At 45.8% G+C, this 12,524-nt stretch overlaps 1 protein-coding gene across 2 annotated transcripts in view; it reads right to left on the bottom strand.

Moving 5' to 3' along the window:
* DIS3L2 (DIS3 like 3'-5' exoribonuclease 2) overlaps positions 1 to 12,524 on the bottom strand; it is a 201,501-nt gene that overhangs the window by 64,902 nt on the left and 124,075 nt on the right. For both annotated transcript variants that reach the window (XM_028731804.2, XM_077929633.1), the window contains exon 12: positions 5,729 to 5,841. In XM_028731804.2, coding sequence (XP_028587637.2) covers positions 5,729 to 5,841 — 113 coding nt within the window. The remainder of the gene's footprint in view (positions 1 to 5,728; positions 5,842 to 12,524) is intronic.

Here is a 12,524-nt window from a genome sequence, read left to right as displayed (position 1 = left end):
TTTCTTTATTCTGTAACTATTAAACCCTTAATAAATATATTATTTTTTTTTAAAAGGAAAGGTATGGTTCTTTGGTATGGCTTTTTGGGAAAGATGGAACGCACACCTCCTCTGTCAGCCTTCTGGGTGACAACATTGAGCTGCTTCACGCAACACACTAAGCCAAACATTGGCTTTGGGAGACCACACAAATGAGAAGAGCCTACGGCCAATTTGCTCCCCCCGCCCCCCAGTCCTTTGTGCTGCCTTGGCTTAGCACGGTGTCTGAGCTAGGACTTGTGGTTAAGCTCCCCCCTTGCTAAGCTCAAGCTGTACCTAAGGTTTGGTTTCAGGTACCACATGAACAAGGCCATTGTTCTCAGTGTTTCTTCTACAGTTGCCTTTCTGTAGTGTTGATATTGCATTGTTAGTGTTTGAACTGCTACTTCTGATGTGATATTTTTCTCCAGTTAGGGGCTCTCTGGGTAAGCAAGGGCAACAGCTGCATTTCCTGTCAAAAGGGCTCCCCATACCATTCGGGGTCACTGGCTGCATTTACACCAAGTGATGCAAAAACCTGCCGATAACGTCACCACTATTGCTAAATGAAGTAAGCATGCAGGTTACAAAAGAAAAAAGAAAAACACCCAGTCCCGCCAAAAAAAGTGGGGTGGAGGATGAAAAAATCCCAGGACCCTGTGTAAGTTTCACAATGCAAACATTTTCTATCTACATGCCAAGCCTTCACGGGAAAGCTCTTAAAATATTTAATCACGTTTGTGGCTTGGCACCCAATCCCTGCTCATAAATCCACTCTAATTGCCTGGCAGAGTTTGGGATAGCAGGCCTGGCTGTTGAGTCTCCAGCCAGCCGGGGAAGAAATCGCTTTTCCATATGAATCAGCAGGGCAGGCTGAACTGGAAGGTCAGGAGGGCAGCAGGGTCCGATAAGCTGTTCCTCTAGACACAAAAGGCTGCCAGCTGTGTTATTCCAACGGCAAGGGAGCACGTTGACAATAGGAGCCGGCCCATAACTCACAGATGTCCTACGTGAGGCCGGCCATGCCTCGGCCTGCTTAATGGGAGGCTATCCGCTTGAGAAGGGGCAGAGCCCTTCAAGGAGTGTCAGAAAGGCCCACCGCCAATCATAGATGGGAGCGCTAGCTGCAAGGTATTGCAATCTCAGATAACAACCAGGAGCAAGCAGAAAGAGATTAGCAAAAAGCCCAGCTGGAGCCAAGGATGCAGCTGGAGAGCGACTCTCCGTGACCAGGAGGCACCTACTCAGACTCTTTACTGGTAAAAAGAAGAGCAAAGGAGGGAAACCTCCGCTGCCAAGGTGGGACGTTTGGCTACTGATCGCTTATCTAAAGTGCCCCTGATAAGGGCCAGAGCTGCGTGGTAGAACTTCTGTTTTGGATGCAGAAGGCCTCAGGTTTAATCCTGAGCATCTCCAGGTCAGGCTAGGAAACCCTGCCTGAAACCCTGCAGAGCTGTTGCCAGGCAGAGTAGACACTACCAAATTAGATGAACCAAAGGTCTGGCTTAGTATGGCCCAATATTCCTCCGTTCGCCTACCTTCAGAGGTAAGGTAGGTGGAGGCTGGGGAGAGGGCACCATTCGTGGTGGCAGCGCCATTTGGGGAGAACTCTCCCACAGGCTTGCCTGGTGCTGAAAGCAAGGTCTTTCTGAACGGCTTTTTCGGCAAGGCTTTTAAATCTCTCTGCTTAGATCCATTAAATGCTGCTGAGATAATGTTAGGTTGTCCCGCTGTTTCAACTATTATTTTGCAAGTTCCCTCTTTGCATGTTTGGGCTACAAATTGTAAACCTGGAAGCTGTGACTGAAACTGAAGAAGGGCAGGGCATATTGTTAAATACGCAAATAAATGAAGTTATTTGGCCACCTGCAGTGTGCCACTGAACATCCTAGTCTCTCCTTAAGGTAAGAGCACAACCTGTATAGGCCAGGCTGCACACAGAGGCAGCAATCTGACAACCATTTGTGTAAACTGAGAGAGAGAGCACACCCACAGTTGTCATTTTTATCCCTGGTGTTGCATTTTTAGATTTACATTACAAGAAGCCCGCTTCCTACCAGATCCACCCAGCAGAGTAATGTTTTTCCTTGTTTATTTTATAAGATTTCTTACCCATCCTTCACCGTAAGGCCCCAGCAATATAATTAAAAACAAGTAAAAAGTGTAACAGTTTATATACAATTTTATATAGATATAGTTATATATACACACACAATTCCAAGCAAAAGCAGCACAAGATTAAACGAAATAGGAGAGGTGGTCACACTTTGTTTCTTGAAATCATTTCTACAGCACACCATCAGCCACAAAATTTCCTGGGTGGTTTTTGATAATAACAGCAACAATAATTTAAAAATGCAGCATCACAAAACAATAACAAAACAGTGAATTCTAGTTGTATTTAAACAATGAAATATTTTAAAGGACAGAATAGAAAGGTGTTCACTTGTCCCCCAGAATAAAACAAGGTAGGCATCAGGCAAGCTTCCATGGGGAGAGAACTCTAAAGTTGGAGTTCTGCCGCAGAGAAGGCTGTCTCTCCTTCATCCCATGCCTGGAACGGGATGGGTGGGTGAGGGAGTAAGAAGAAAGTTTGCAGATGACATCAGTGCACAAAGAGGACAATGTGGCTGCTGAACTGTACAATGGATCAACCCAATTAAGTCACATCTTTGCCATTCTGACGGGGCAGGAAGCAGATCGGGAGCAGAAGACATGGGGTGGTGGCATTTCTGAGATTCCCAAAAAGCCAAACAAAAGAGGGCTCTGCAACTATGCAGCAACAGCAGAATAAGCTCAGGGCTCTTTAAGGACTGCAGACAGCTCTCCCAGCCTTCAGAGCCGCTGAAAAGGAAGGCCCTGGCAGTCTCCACCCCCATCGTCCAGCCCGGACACTGAGATCCAGCACCGAGGGCCTTCTGGCGGTTCCCTCATTGCGAGAAGTGAGGCTACAGGGAACCAGACAGAGGGCCTTCTCGGTAGTGGCGCCCGCCCTGTGGAACGCCCTCCCATCAGATGTCAAAGCGATAAACAATTACCTGACATTCAGAAGACATCTTAAGGCAGCCCTGTTCAGGGAAGTTTTTAATATGTAACGCTGTACTGTTTTTAACACTTGATTGGGAGCCGCCCAGAGTGGCTGGGGAAACTCAGCCAGATGGGTGGGGTATAAATAATAAATTATTATTATTATTATTATTATTATTATTATTATTATTATTATTATTATTATTATTATTATTATTATTTCAGGTGACCCTGGTCCTTTGCTAAGTCACCACCTTTCATAGCTCAGCCAGAAGAATCCACTGGGAGCTGCCCAGGGTCCTGATCTGCCTTGCCTTGCCTGGACTTGCCCTGACCTTACTGGAAGGGGACCTGGCAACTGTCACCACCTCCCCTGCAAGCCCCATGAGATTAGAGGCCCACCCAGGTTTGGACTGAGCGAGATGAGCGGGTGTCTGAGCTCCACCCTCCTCTGCCCAAACCCACCAACTGCACCATACCAGCCTTGACCTCCAGTTTCCCCAAACATCCCTCTCTCCTGAGTTTGCCTTGAGCTGTTATGCTTCCAGACTCTGGGCTGGTCCTGGGATAGGAGGGCTCACGGTGAGCATTGTAATCGAGCTCCAGGAGGGTTCGGGGGCCACCAAGTTCAAACGCAGGCCAGCCAGGGAAGGTCCATCCCCAGCGGGAATCGCGGCGGGGAAGCCTGGAGTAGATCAGCACGGCCAAAGGACAAAACCCCTTTTCATGGGAAGTAAAATGGAGCGCTTCCACCAAGTCCCACTGACAATCTTGTTCCCACCGCTCAACCTGGCTGCCTGCCCACACCCACCCAGTTTGAGGGCTCGTTCAGGCTTCCCAGAACAGGCCCTCCACCAGTGGCCTTTGAATCAGGTGGAGCCATGCTTACAGCCTGATGGCTTCCATGGCTCTGAGCCCGTGGTTTAGGGAGGGGACTCGGAGACTTAATCATGGGGTGGCCTCACGCACTGAAAGACACTCAAAGGAAACAGGCAATTTGTTTATGAGCCAAGAGTTTCTGCTCAAGAGTTTCCTTTCTTTCCCTCTTACTTTCTGTATCAACACTTCCATGAATTCAAACTTCGATCACCTCTTTGTTATTCCGCTTGAAGCTATCAAAATATCAACACCCCGACAACCTGCTGGTGTCAGAAGTGAACGTCTTGAGGCCCTTGGACTCGACATGAAGACTGGCTTCCAGTTCCGATCTTTGATCTCCATTATAAAAGAGGACCAGTAAAATATTGTAGGGATTTATGGCTGACCTTCCCCACTCAAACTACTTCACACCTAAAACAACACACAGGGACGTGCCAGAAGGGAGAAAACTGTTTAGGTTTGCCTGCTTTGTAGAACCTGATACACTCATCACTAAGCCTTGCACTTTCTCAAAACAAACCATTAGCCTTTTGCACAACTACTCCTTCTCTCCCAGACAGGCAAGTTCAAGTGAATTAGTTATGCAGATCTATTTGATTTCCTTGCAAGGTTCCCCCACTGCCACCACCACAATGTTCAACTGGAGCAGCAACACTACCCACGTCAAGCCTGGTTTTCTCCAGGGCTGCTTTCCCATGGTATTTCCACCATACTGACATTTAGCGCTTAGAACAAAGAAGATTTGCACGGAAAAATATACATTTCTCCATTTTAAAAAACCTATTGCCTACTGAATAAAGAGTATTTCTTATTTTCAGCTTCTGCCTCTTGGGATAAGCACTGGGCTTGGGTGCCCTCTCCCTAACAAAGAACCATGATCAATAACTTCCATGATCAATAATCAGCAACACACAAGCAGCTAATAGAGTTCTAAACTGAAATATTCCATTTTATTGTCCCTCCCCCTTTGTCTCTCCCTAGTCTGAATGCAAGCTATAAGCTCCTGGCAGGTTTTATGTTATTCTATAAAGAGTCAAATACAGCAGCTCTGCAATTAATACTAAGAATAAAGGAATAAATCACTAATTAGCAAAACATGCCTATTCAGAAGCATCACAGTGTTGCATTGCAGCAACATGGGCACCTGAAAGACGAAGACAGCTTTGCACAATGAACATGATTAATGTATGGACTTCACTATCAATTCTGCACCAATTGCACTGGCTACCAGTGTGTTCTGGGCCCAGTTTAAAGTGCCGGTAGTAACCACTCAGGCCTTAAAGGGTTTGGGACTGAGTTACCTAAAGAACCACTGGTACTCGTATAACCTGCCTGTAATCTAAGATCTGTGTCTGGGGTCCCAGTTGCATGGGTACCATGCGGTTAACGCCTGGCTTGGCATTCCAGAAGGTCTTAAAAACCGAACTTGCTGCTATTGCCTTAAGGAGGCTCAGGTGAGGGAATTCAGCTCCCATTGCTGCATCCGGTTAATGTTTCCTAGTCCGCCTGCACGTTCTGTTGCTTTTATTTCTCACTGGACACCACCTTGTGGAGGGCTGGCCTCTGAAAAGCAACTGCTAAATAACCCATATAAATAAAGAGCCTGGAGGATACAAACCTGTCAATAGCGATTAACCGTGACAGTTGCATGGAATTTCCCATTTGGGAGCAGTAAAGCACAGGAAATGTCTCATTTCCGCCCAGTTTCTTGGCAGAAAACCACGATCTGTTTGGACTTGTGGGCAGCATCCAGAAGAACGTTATCTGCCTGTGTTTCGCTCTGGGGCACTGATGTGAATCTCACCTTCTGCACGAGGTAGACACTCGTTGCTCTCTTGCTCGCGATTTCATCCAGGGCCGTGTCCTCCTTCACAAAGTAGCTCACATCTGCAATGTGGACGCCCACTTCGAAGTTACCTGAAACGGCAGAGGGAAGGTGAAAGGTCAGGTGAGAAAAGGAAGAAGCGGAAAATAAAACAAATGCATGGCCATTCTATTCTGCAGCTGTGAGATTCTTCAAAATGCAGGAGGACCAGATCTTCTACGGTACAAAGCTCAGGCACCGGACATTCACTATGTGACCTCTTCCAGGGGCAAGTGAATTTCCCTGAATTGACTGGATGTCAGTGGTTCATTCTAGACATGCACTCTAAGACTCCTGTTACATTTGAACTGGGGGAGCAGGTAGAGGGGCTCATCATAACTTTTACCGTATTTTTTGCTCCATAACACTCACTTTTTTCCTCCTAGAAAGTAAGGGGAAATGTCTGTGCGTGTTATGGAGTGAATGCCTACGGATGGCGGGGGGATCTGCTGCAGTCGTGAGCAGAGGATCCATGGTTCCCCTTCCTTCCCTCCTCCGTGGCTCGCTTTGAAACAGCAAAGCGGGAGAAGAGCCGCTGAGTGGGGAGAAGAGAGGGACAGAGAGCCTGCTTGCTTTAAAGGAGCAAAGCGGGAGAGGAGAGGAGCCGCTTACACGAGTGTAAGTGGCTCCTGTCCGGTTGGCTCCTTTAAAGCAAGCAGGCTCTCTGTCCCTCTCTCCTCCCCACTCAGCTGGCTAAATAGCAGCAAAGTTTTTCAGCGAGCCGGGGAGGAGGGAGAGAAACAGAGCCTGCTTATCCCCTTATACCCCTCTTCTGCATTATTAGCAGCATCCTTCTCCACACACCCCACGCGTGCTTCTTGTCCCTTGAGTGCTTTTCCTTCCCTCCCCACTTAAAACGTGGTTACAAAGCATGGATCCACATGGATCCTCAGGATTTTTGCACTGGGTCACCCCAAACTCACCATCAGATCACATAGCACGCACCCACTGTTGCCTGGGGCCGCAGTGGTGCAAAAACGTGGTTACAAAGCATGGATCCACACGGATCCTCAGGATTTTTGCATTGGGCTACCCCAAACTCACCGTCAGATCACATGTCTGTGGCCACAGCATGAACCACAAAAATCATACATCCACTGTTTCATTTAGAATATTTTTTTTCTTGTTTTCCTCCTCTAAAAACTATGTGCGTGTTATGGTCGGGTGCGTGTTATAGAGCGAAAAATACGGTATATGCCTGTTGTCTTTGTCCATGGAGTTTTCTTGGCAGGGATACTGGAGTGGCTTGCTGGTTCCTGCTCCAGGCGGATCACGTTTGGTCAAAACTCTCTACTATGACCTGTCCATCTTGGGTGGCCCTGCATGGCATAGCTCATAGCTTCTCTGAGTTATTCAAGCCCCTTCGCCACGGCAAGGCAGTGATCCATGAAGGGACCTCATGAGAAGAGAAGACTCCCTGGAAAAGACCCTGATGTTGGGAAAGATGGAGGGCACAAGGAGAAGGGGACGGCAGAGGACGAGGTGGTTGGACAGTGTTCTCGAAGCTACCAGCATGAATTTGACCAAACTGCGGGAGGCAGTGGAAGACAGGAGTGCCTGGTGTGCTCTGGTCCAGGGGGTCACGAAGAGGCAGACACGACTAAACAACAAAACAACAACAATCAGGGAGAGGAAGGAATACAATTGACTCTAATTAGGGTTACCAGCCAACTTGGGGGAGGGACTCAGGGGAGGCAAACTGGACTTTCTTTCAGCCAAGTTGCCAGAAGAGAAGGATTTTCTTACTGCAAACTCTCATGCCTCAATGTGTACCAAGGAAAGCCTTGACACCCTGGGCAAGCCTCTCCTCTCTGGTCCAGAGGTGGAACCTACTTCCGACTTCCAGGAGGCAAGGTAACCAAATGCCCTACCTTTAGAGAAGCTACAAACAAAACTCACAGGGATCCCACAAAACAAGGACAATTATACAACTGCCCTCATATATCAGAGATACTACATATTTCATCCAACAGGTAGAGGGATAAAGTATTGATAATCGTGAGCATTTTACTACACTAGTTTGGTAGTGCCAAGTATTTCCAATCTGTAAATGGCTGAGCTTGAGAATGCTAGTATTTTAAACTCTGTGCACAGTCCCCCTAAGAAACATATCAGATGTTATGGTTGCCACATAGGAGATATTTTCATTTTATTCTCCAAGTTATCTGAGGCTGGTGAGTTTTTTGGTTGGATCAATTCTGTTAATGATAATGTCAAATTCACTCGCCAAGTGGACCAAATAAATATTTTGTTTTTGGATGTGTTGCTGCCACAACAACATCCTTTGAGTGGCAAGGGATACTAAACCCACAGACAGAAGTTCATTATTTGCATCAGGTTTCTTAAGAATAATTGACTGTATGGACACTTTTCACATTTAACAAAAGACTTCACATTTGATCAAGTTTAGAAATCTCACGCCGATCAATTTTCTCACACTTTACACAGCAGGAGTTTCCCAAAACAGATGGTTTTAGAGTCCAGGTTAAGAGCAGATAGGGTCAGCACACGATCACTCAATCCAGCACTAAAAGAAGTGGGTTATTTTGGTCCTTGGACTTCAACCATGTAGCCCATAATATCAAACGTATTGTATAGAAACACTGGCATATTGCTCAAGGTTTGCTAGGGTGCCAAAGGAGTTCCTTTTGTGGGATTCTGCAGAACTATCAGTTTGGCAGATAAATTAGCCAGTTCAGACATTATGCACAGGAAATCTCTTGGAAATGATCAAATCATTCACGGTAAGTGTGGTCACTGTACACGATGTCCACAAAGTCTGGAAACGAAACAGTTTTTATCTTGTTCGTATAAAAAAAATATGTTTTGAAAGCTTTTTCTAATTGCAATTCATGTTGTATTATGTGACCATGTTCAAAATTATATGTTGGTCAGATCATTAGACCTCTTAACTGAAGTTAACTGAACACAAGCCCAACATTCGTACTAGAAACCCCATTAACCCTGCATTTTCTGGAACGGCATCACAGGACTTCTGGTTATTATTATTTTTTGCTCTAGAAAGAATTCATCCCAGTCCATAAAAAAGATTATCTTTGGACTTGCTACTTTCCCAATGAGAAGTATTTTGGATACACAAGTTAATTCCAGGTCCTCTGGTGGTTTAAATGACAAAATGGATTTAAGTGTATTTCTATGATCGTTTAATAAATGATTTCTTTTTAAAATAGTAGCTCTACTCATAAGTAATTGTTCCACTCAAGTGTAATGCCCATTTTTGGGATTCACATCTGTAGGTGGTACATGGATTGCTAGCTGATTTCCATCCTCCTTTATAAGACCTCAGTTATATTATATTTTGCGCACGGAAGCAAGTTTTCTTTTTAAAGCAGTAACACAGCTACCTCTTTTTTATGTTTTGAAACTTTACCTTTGGATGGTAGGCTTTCATTTTTATATCATACAAACTTCGTATGCAAGAAAGATTCACAAAAGCTATGCAGCCTTTATGCTATAGTCTCTGGGTGTTATTGAATTATATTTTTTACCTGGCGCAGGGACTAGTGTTGATGTAAGATTTTCACACACCCCCCCCCAAAAAAATAATCATCCCCAAATCTACTATGCAGGGTCGGAGGAGACCCAGAGCAGATTTAGGGGGTGCACAAGGGGGGAAAGCAGAATAATATTTTGGCTAAAAACCTGTGAGCAGGTGGCTTGTGTACCTGCTCTGTCTGCTGTCCAGGTTCACTGTTTTTCGAATTTGACACCCAGCTGTTTTTGGACTGCAACTCCCATCATCCCTGACCATGGGTCCTGCTAGCTAGGGATGATGGGAGTTGTAGTCCAACAACCGATGGGGACCCAAATTTGAGAAACACTACCTGTTGATGGGCAGCTCCAAGACCCCTGTTGTGTTCTTTATCCTTAAACCAGATCTAGACAGATACACAATTAAAAAAATAAAAGCAAAAACATTCTAAAACAGATTAAAACAATCTGAAAACAATTGCAATTTCTTTTTTTAAAAAAAGTTTAAAAGCAGTTATGGTTAAAAACATTCTTCCATCCAATTATCTTTGGGGTTGCCAAGCACATTTCTCTTTGTCTCAGGGTCCGAGTCCTGGCCAGGTAGAATTTTAGCGCCCTCTTAAATAAGTGTCTGATTGTAACCTGTGTTCCAGATTCTAGCGAAAAGCAGCACAAACTAATCTTGAAGGCCAGAGCAACAAGGAATCTTCCTAAGGCAAGACCAAAAGAGCTGACCTTAGCACCACCTTATCCTTAGGAAACTCAACAGGGGCGGAAGCCAGGTCAGCATTAACTCACACGGTGTCAGTGAAATTAACCCTTTATTCAGAGAAACAAACAGCTTGGGAGGCCAGGCCTAGTGGGCACAGCAACTGTTCCCGGGAGATCTTGCCACAATGAGAGAGTCGCAAGGACTGGAGGTCCCTGCCTTCCTGCAGCTATCTAACTCTCCTTCCCCAGTTCCTTCCCAAGCAATCAGCGCTGAGAAGAACAAAAAACCCACCCTCATCCTCATTAGAACGGCCTGCTGAGAGAATAATTAAAAATGTGCAAGGGGAAAGAAGGAGCCCCCATCCCACGGCAAGGGATGCATACCACAACTCTTCAGAAACGGCCTCCTCCCGGTGTTATCACAGGCTCTGAAAGCTCTTCCACCGGGAGGCTGGCGGGCCAAGCCTAAAACTACTTAGATGGTAAGCCTTAGACCAACAGCGAGAATATTGCAAGCGACGGGAGCCAAACAGTTGCAGGAGGCGAGGGAAAAAGACACCCCTTTTGAAGTCTATATTCTAATATACCGACCCTACAGGACAAATATTGATGGAAGGAAAAGGAGGGAGTCATTACATCATGAAGATTCCACCTAAACATTAGGAAGAACTTCCTGACAGTAAGAGCTGTTCGACAGTGGAATTTGCTGCCAAGGAGTGTGGTGGAGTCTCCTTCTTTGGAGGTCTTTAAGCAGAGGCTTGACAACCATATGTCAGGAGTGCTCTGATGGTGTTTCCTGCTTGGCAGGGGGTTGGACTCGATGGCCCTTGTGGTCTCTTCCAACTCTATGATTCTATGATTCTATGGCGTTAATCGCGGCCTAATCCGATACCCAGGCTCTTGCAGATATGAACTCTCTGCCCCAAACCGAATGTTGACAAACCGAGAGGGATCCCGTTACGTGAGATAACACAACGGGGAAGCCGCCAAGGAAAACAACACCGAGAGAGAGAGTTTGCTTGGTGCTTGGGGTTCCCATCCCAGGTTCTTAAAGCGAGGGGGCAGCCTAACGTCTCCTGATTCCCACCCCACCCTTCACACTTGACCTCAAAGTGGCAGATCATCTGCCTTGCATTAAGAGGGTCCCAGCTGCAATCCCCAGAACTCTCCAGGTAGGGTTGGGAGAGACTTCTGTCTGAAATCCTACAGAACCGCTTCTGGCCACAGTAGACCAGAACTTTCCAAACTGTGTGCCACAATACGTTCGTGTGAACACTTCCCGTGCTCCTCTCGGGACAGAAAAGGGGTTCGTTTTACCTCCAGTTTGCTAGTAAAACTGAATTAAAACTGGATAAAAAGTGTGTCATTGATATGAAAAGTTTGGAAAGCTCTGCTGTAGACAATGCTGATCAAGACGGGCCAGTTGTCTGACTCAATATAAGGCATGCTTTCTAAGTGTCTATGTTTGCACCACATTCCATTATAGTGGTACCTCAGGTTACATACGCTTCAGGTTATATATGCTTCAGGTTACAGACTCCGCTAACCCAGAAATAGTGCCTCAGGTTAAGAACTTTGCTTCAGGTTGAGAACAGAAATCGTGCTCTGGTGGCGCGGCAGCAGTGGGAGGTCCCATTAGCTAAAGTGGTGCTTCAGGTTAAGAACAGTTTCAGGTTAAGAACGGACCTCCGGAAGTTAAGTACTTAACCCAAGGTACCACTGTATTATTATTAGTAGTAGTAGTGGCAGTAGTAGTAGTAGCAGTAGCAGTAGTACCCCGCCCATCTGACTGGGTTGCTCCAGCCACTCTGGGCAGCTTCCAGCATACAGAAACACATACTGAAACATTAAACCTTAAAAGCTTCCCTATACAGGGCTGCCTTCAAATGTTTCCTAAATGTTATATAATTACTCATGTCCTTAACATCTGATGGGAGGGTGTTCCACATGGAGGGCGCCACTACCAAGAAGGCCCTCTGCCTGGTTCCCTGTAGTTTCACTTCTTGCAGTGTGGGAACTGCCAGAAAGCCCTTGGTGCTGGATCTCAGTGTCTGGGCTGAACAATCAATCACATCAATACAGTAAATCTGACCCAACTATCACAATGAATTTAAACCTGAGCCAAACTCCTTAGAGAATACCACAAACCTCTTGAGAATACCATATCTGATCCCACTCCCTCTATCAGCTCCCACCTCAGCACATAGTTACTACTTCTGTCATTTGCCTAATTTTCAAAACATCTTTTTATGGGGTTTTATAATCAAGGATCATGGGAATAATAAATGATACAAATAAACATACCACCTCATTTGCCTGATTAGCCCCAAAGCCCAACCAATCATGAATCACATAATGAATGGAATGCCATTATGATTCTTCTAAATCCACCAAATTTGGTCACACGATGACATCGCAGAGGAAAAATCATCTGAGAGCGAGAGCAATGCCTCCTGGATTATTCACATGGGTAATCTCAACCGTAATTCAACTTTTGAACTCTGGTGCTGGAGGAGGCTCTTGAGAGTCCCAT

This window comes from Podarcis muralis, chromosome 6 (genome assembly GCF_964188315.1).
Source record: "Podarcis muralis chromosome 6, rPodMur119.hap1.1, whole genome shotgun sequence".
Lineage (NCBI taxonomy): Eukaryota > Metazoa > Chordata > Lepidosauria > Squamata > Lacertidae > Podarcis > Podarcis muralis.
This window is presented reverse-complemented; position numbering and strand designations above follow the sequence as displayed.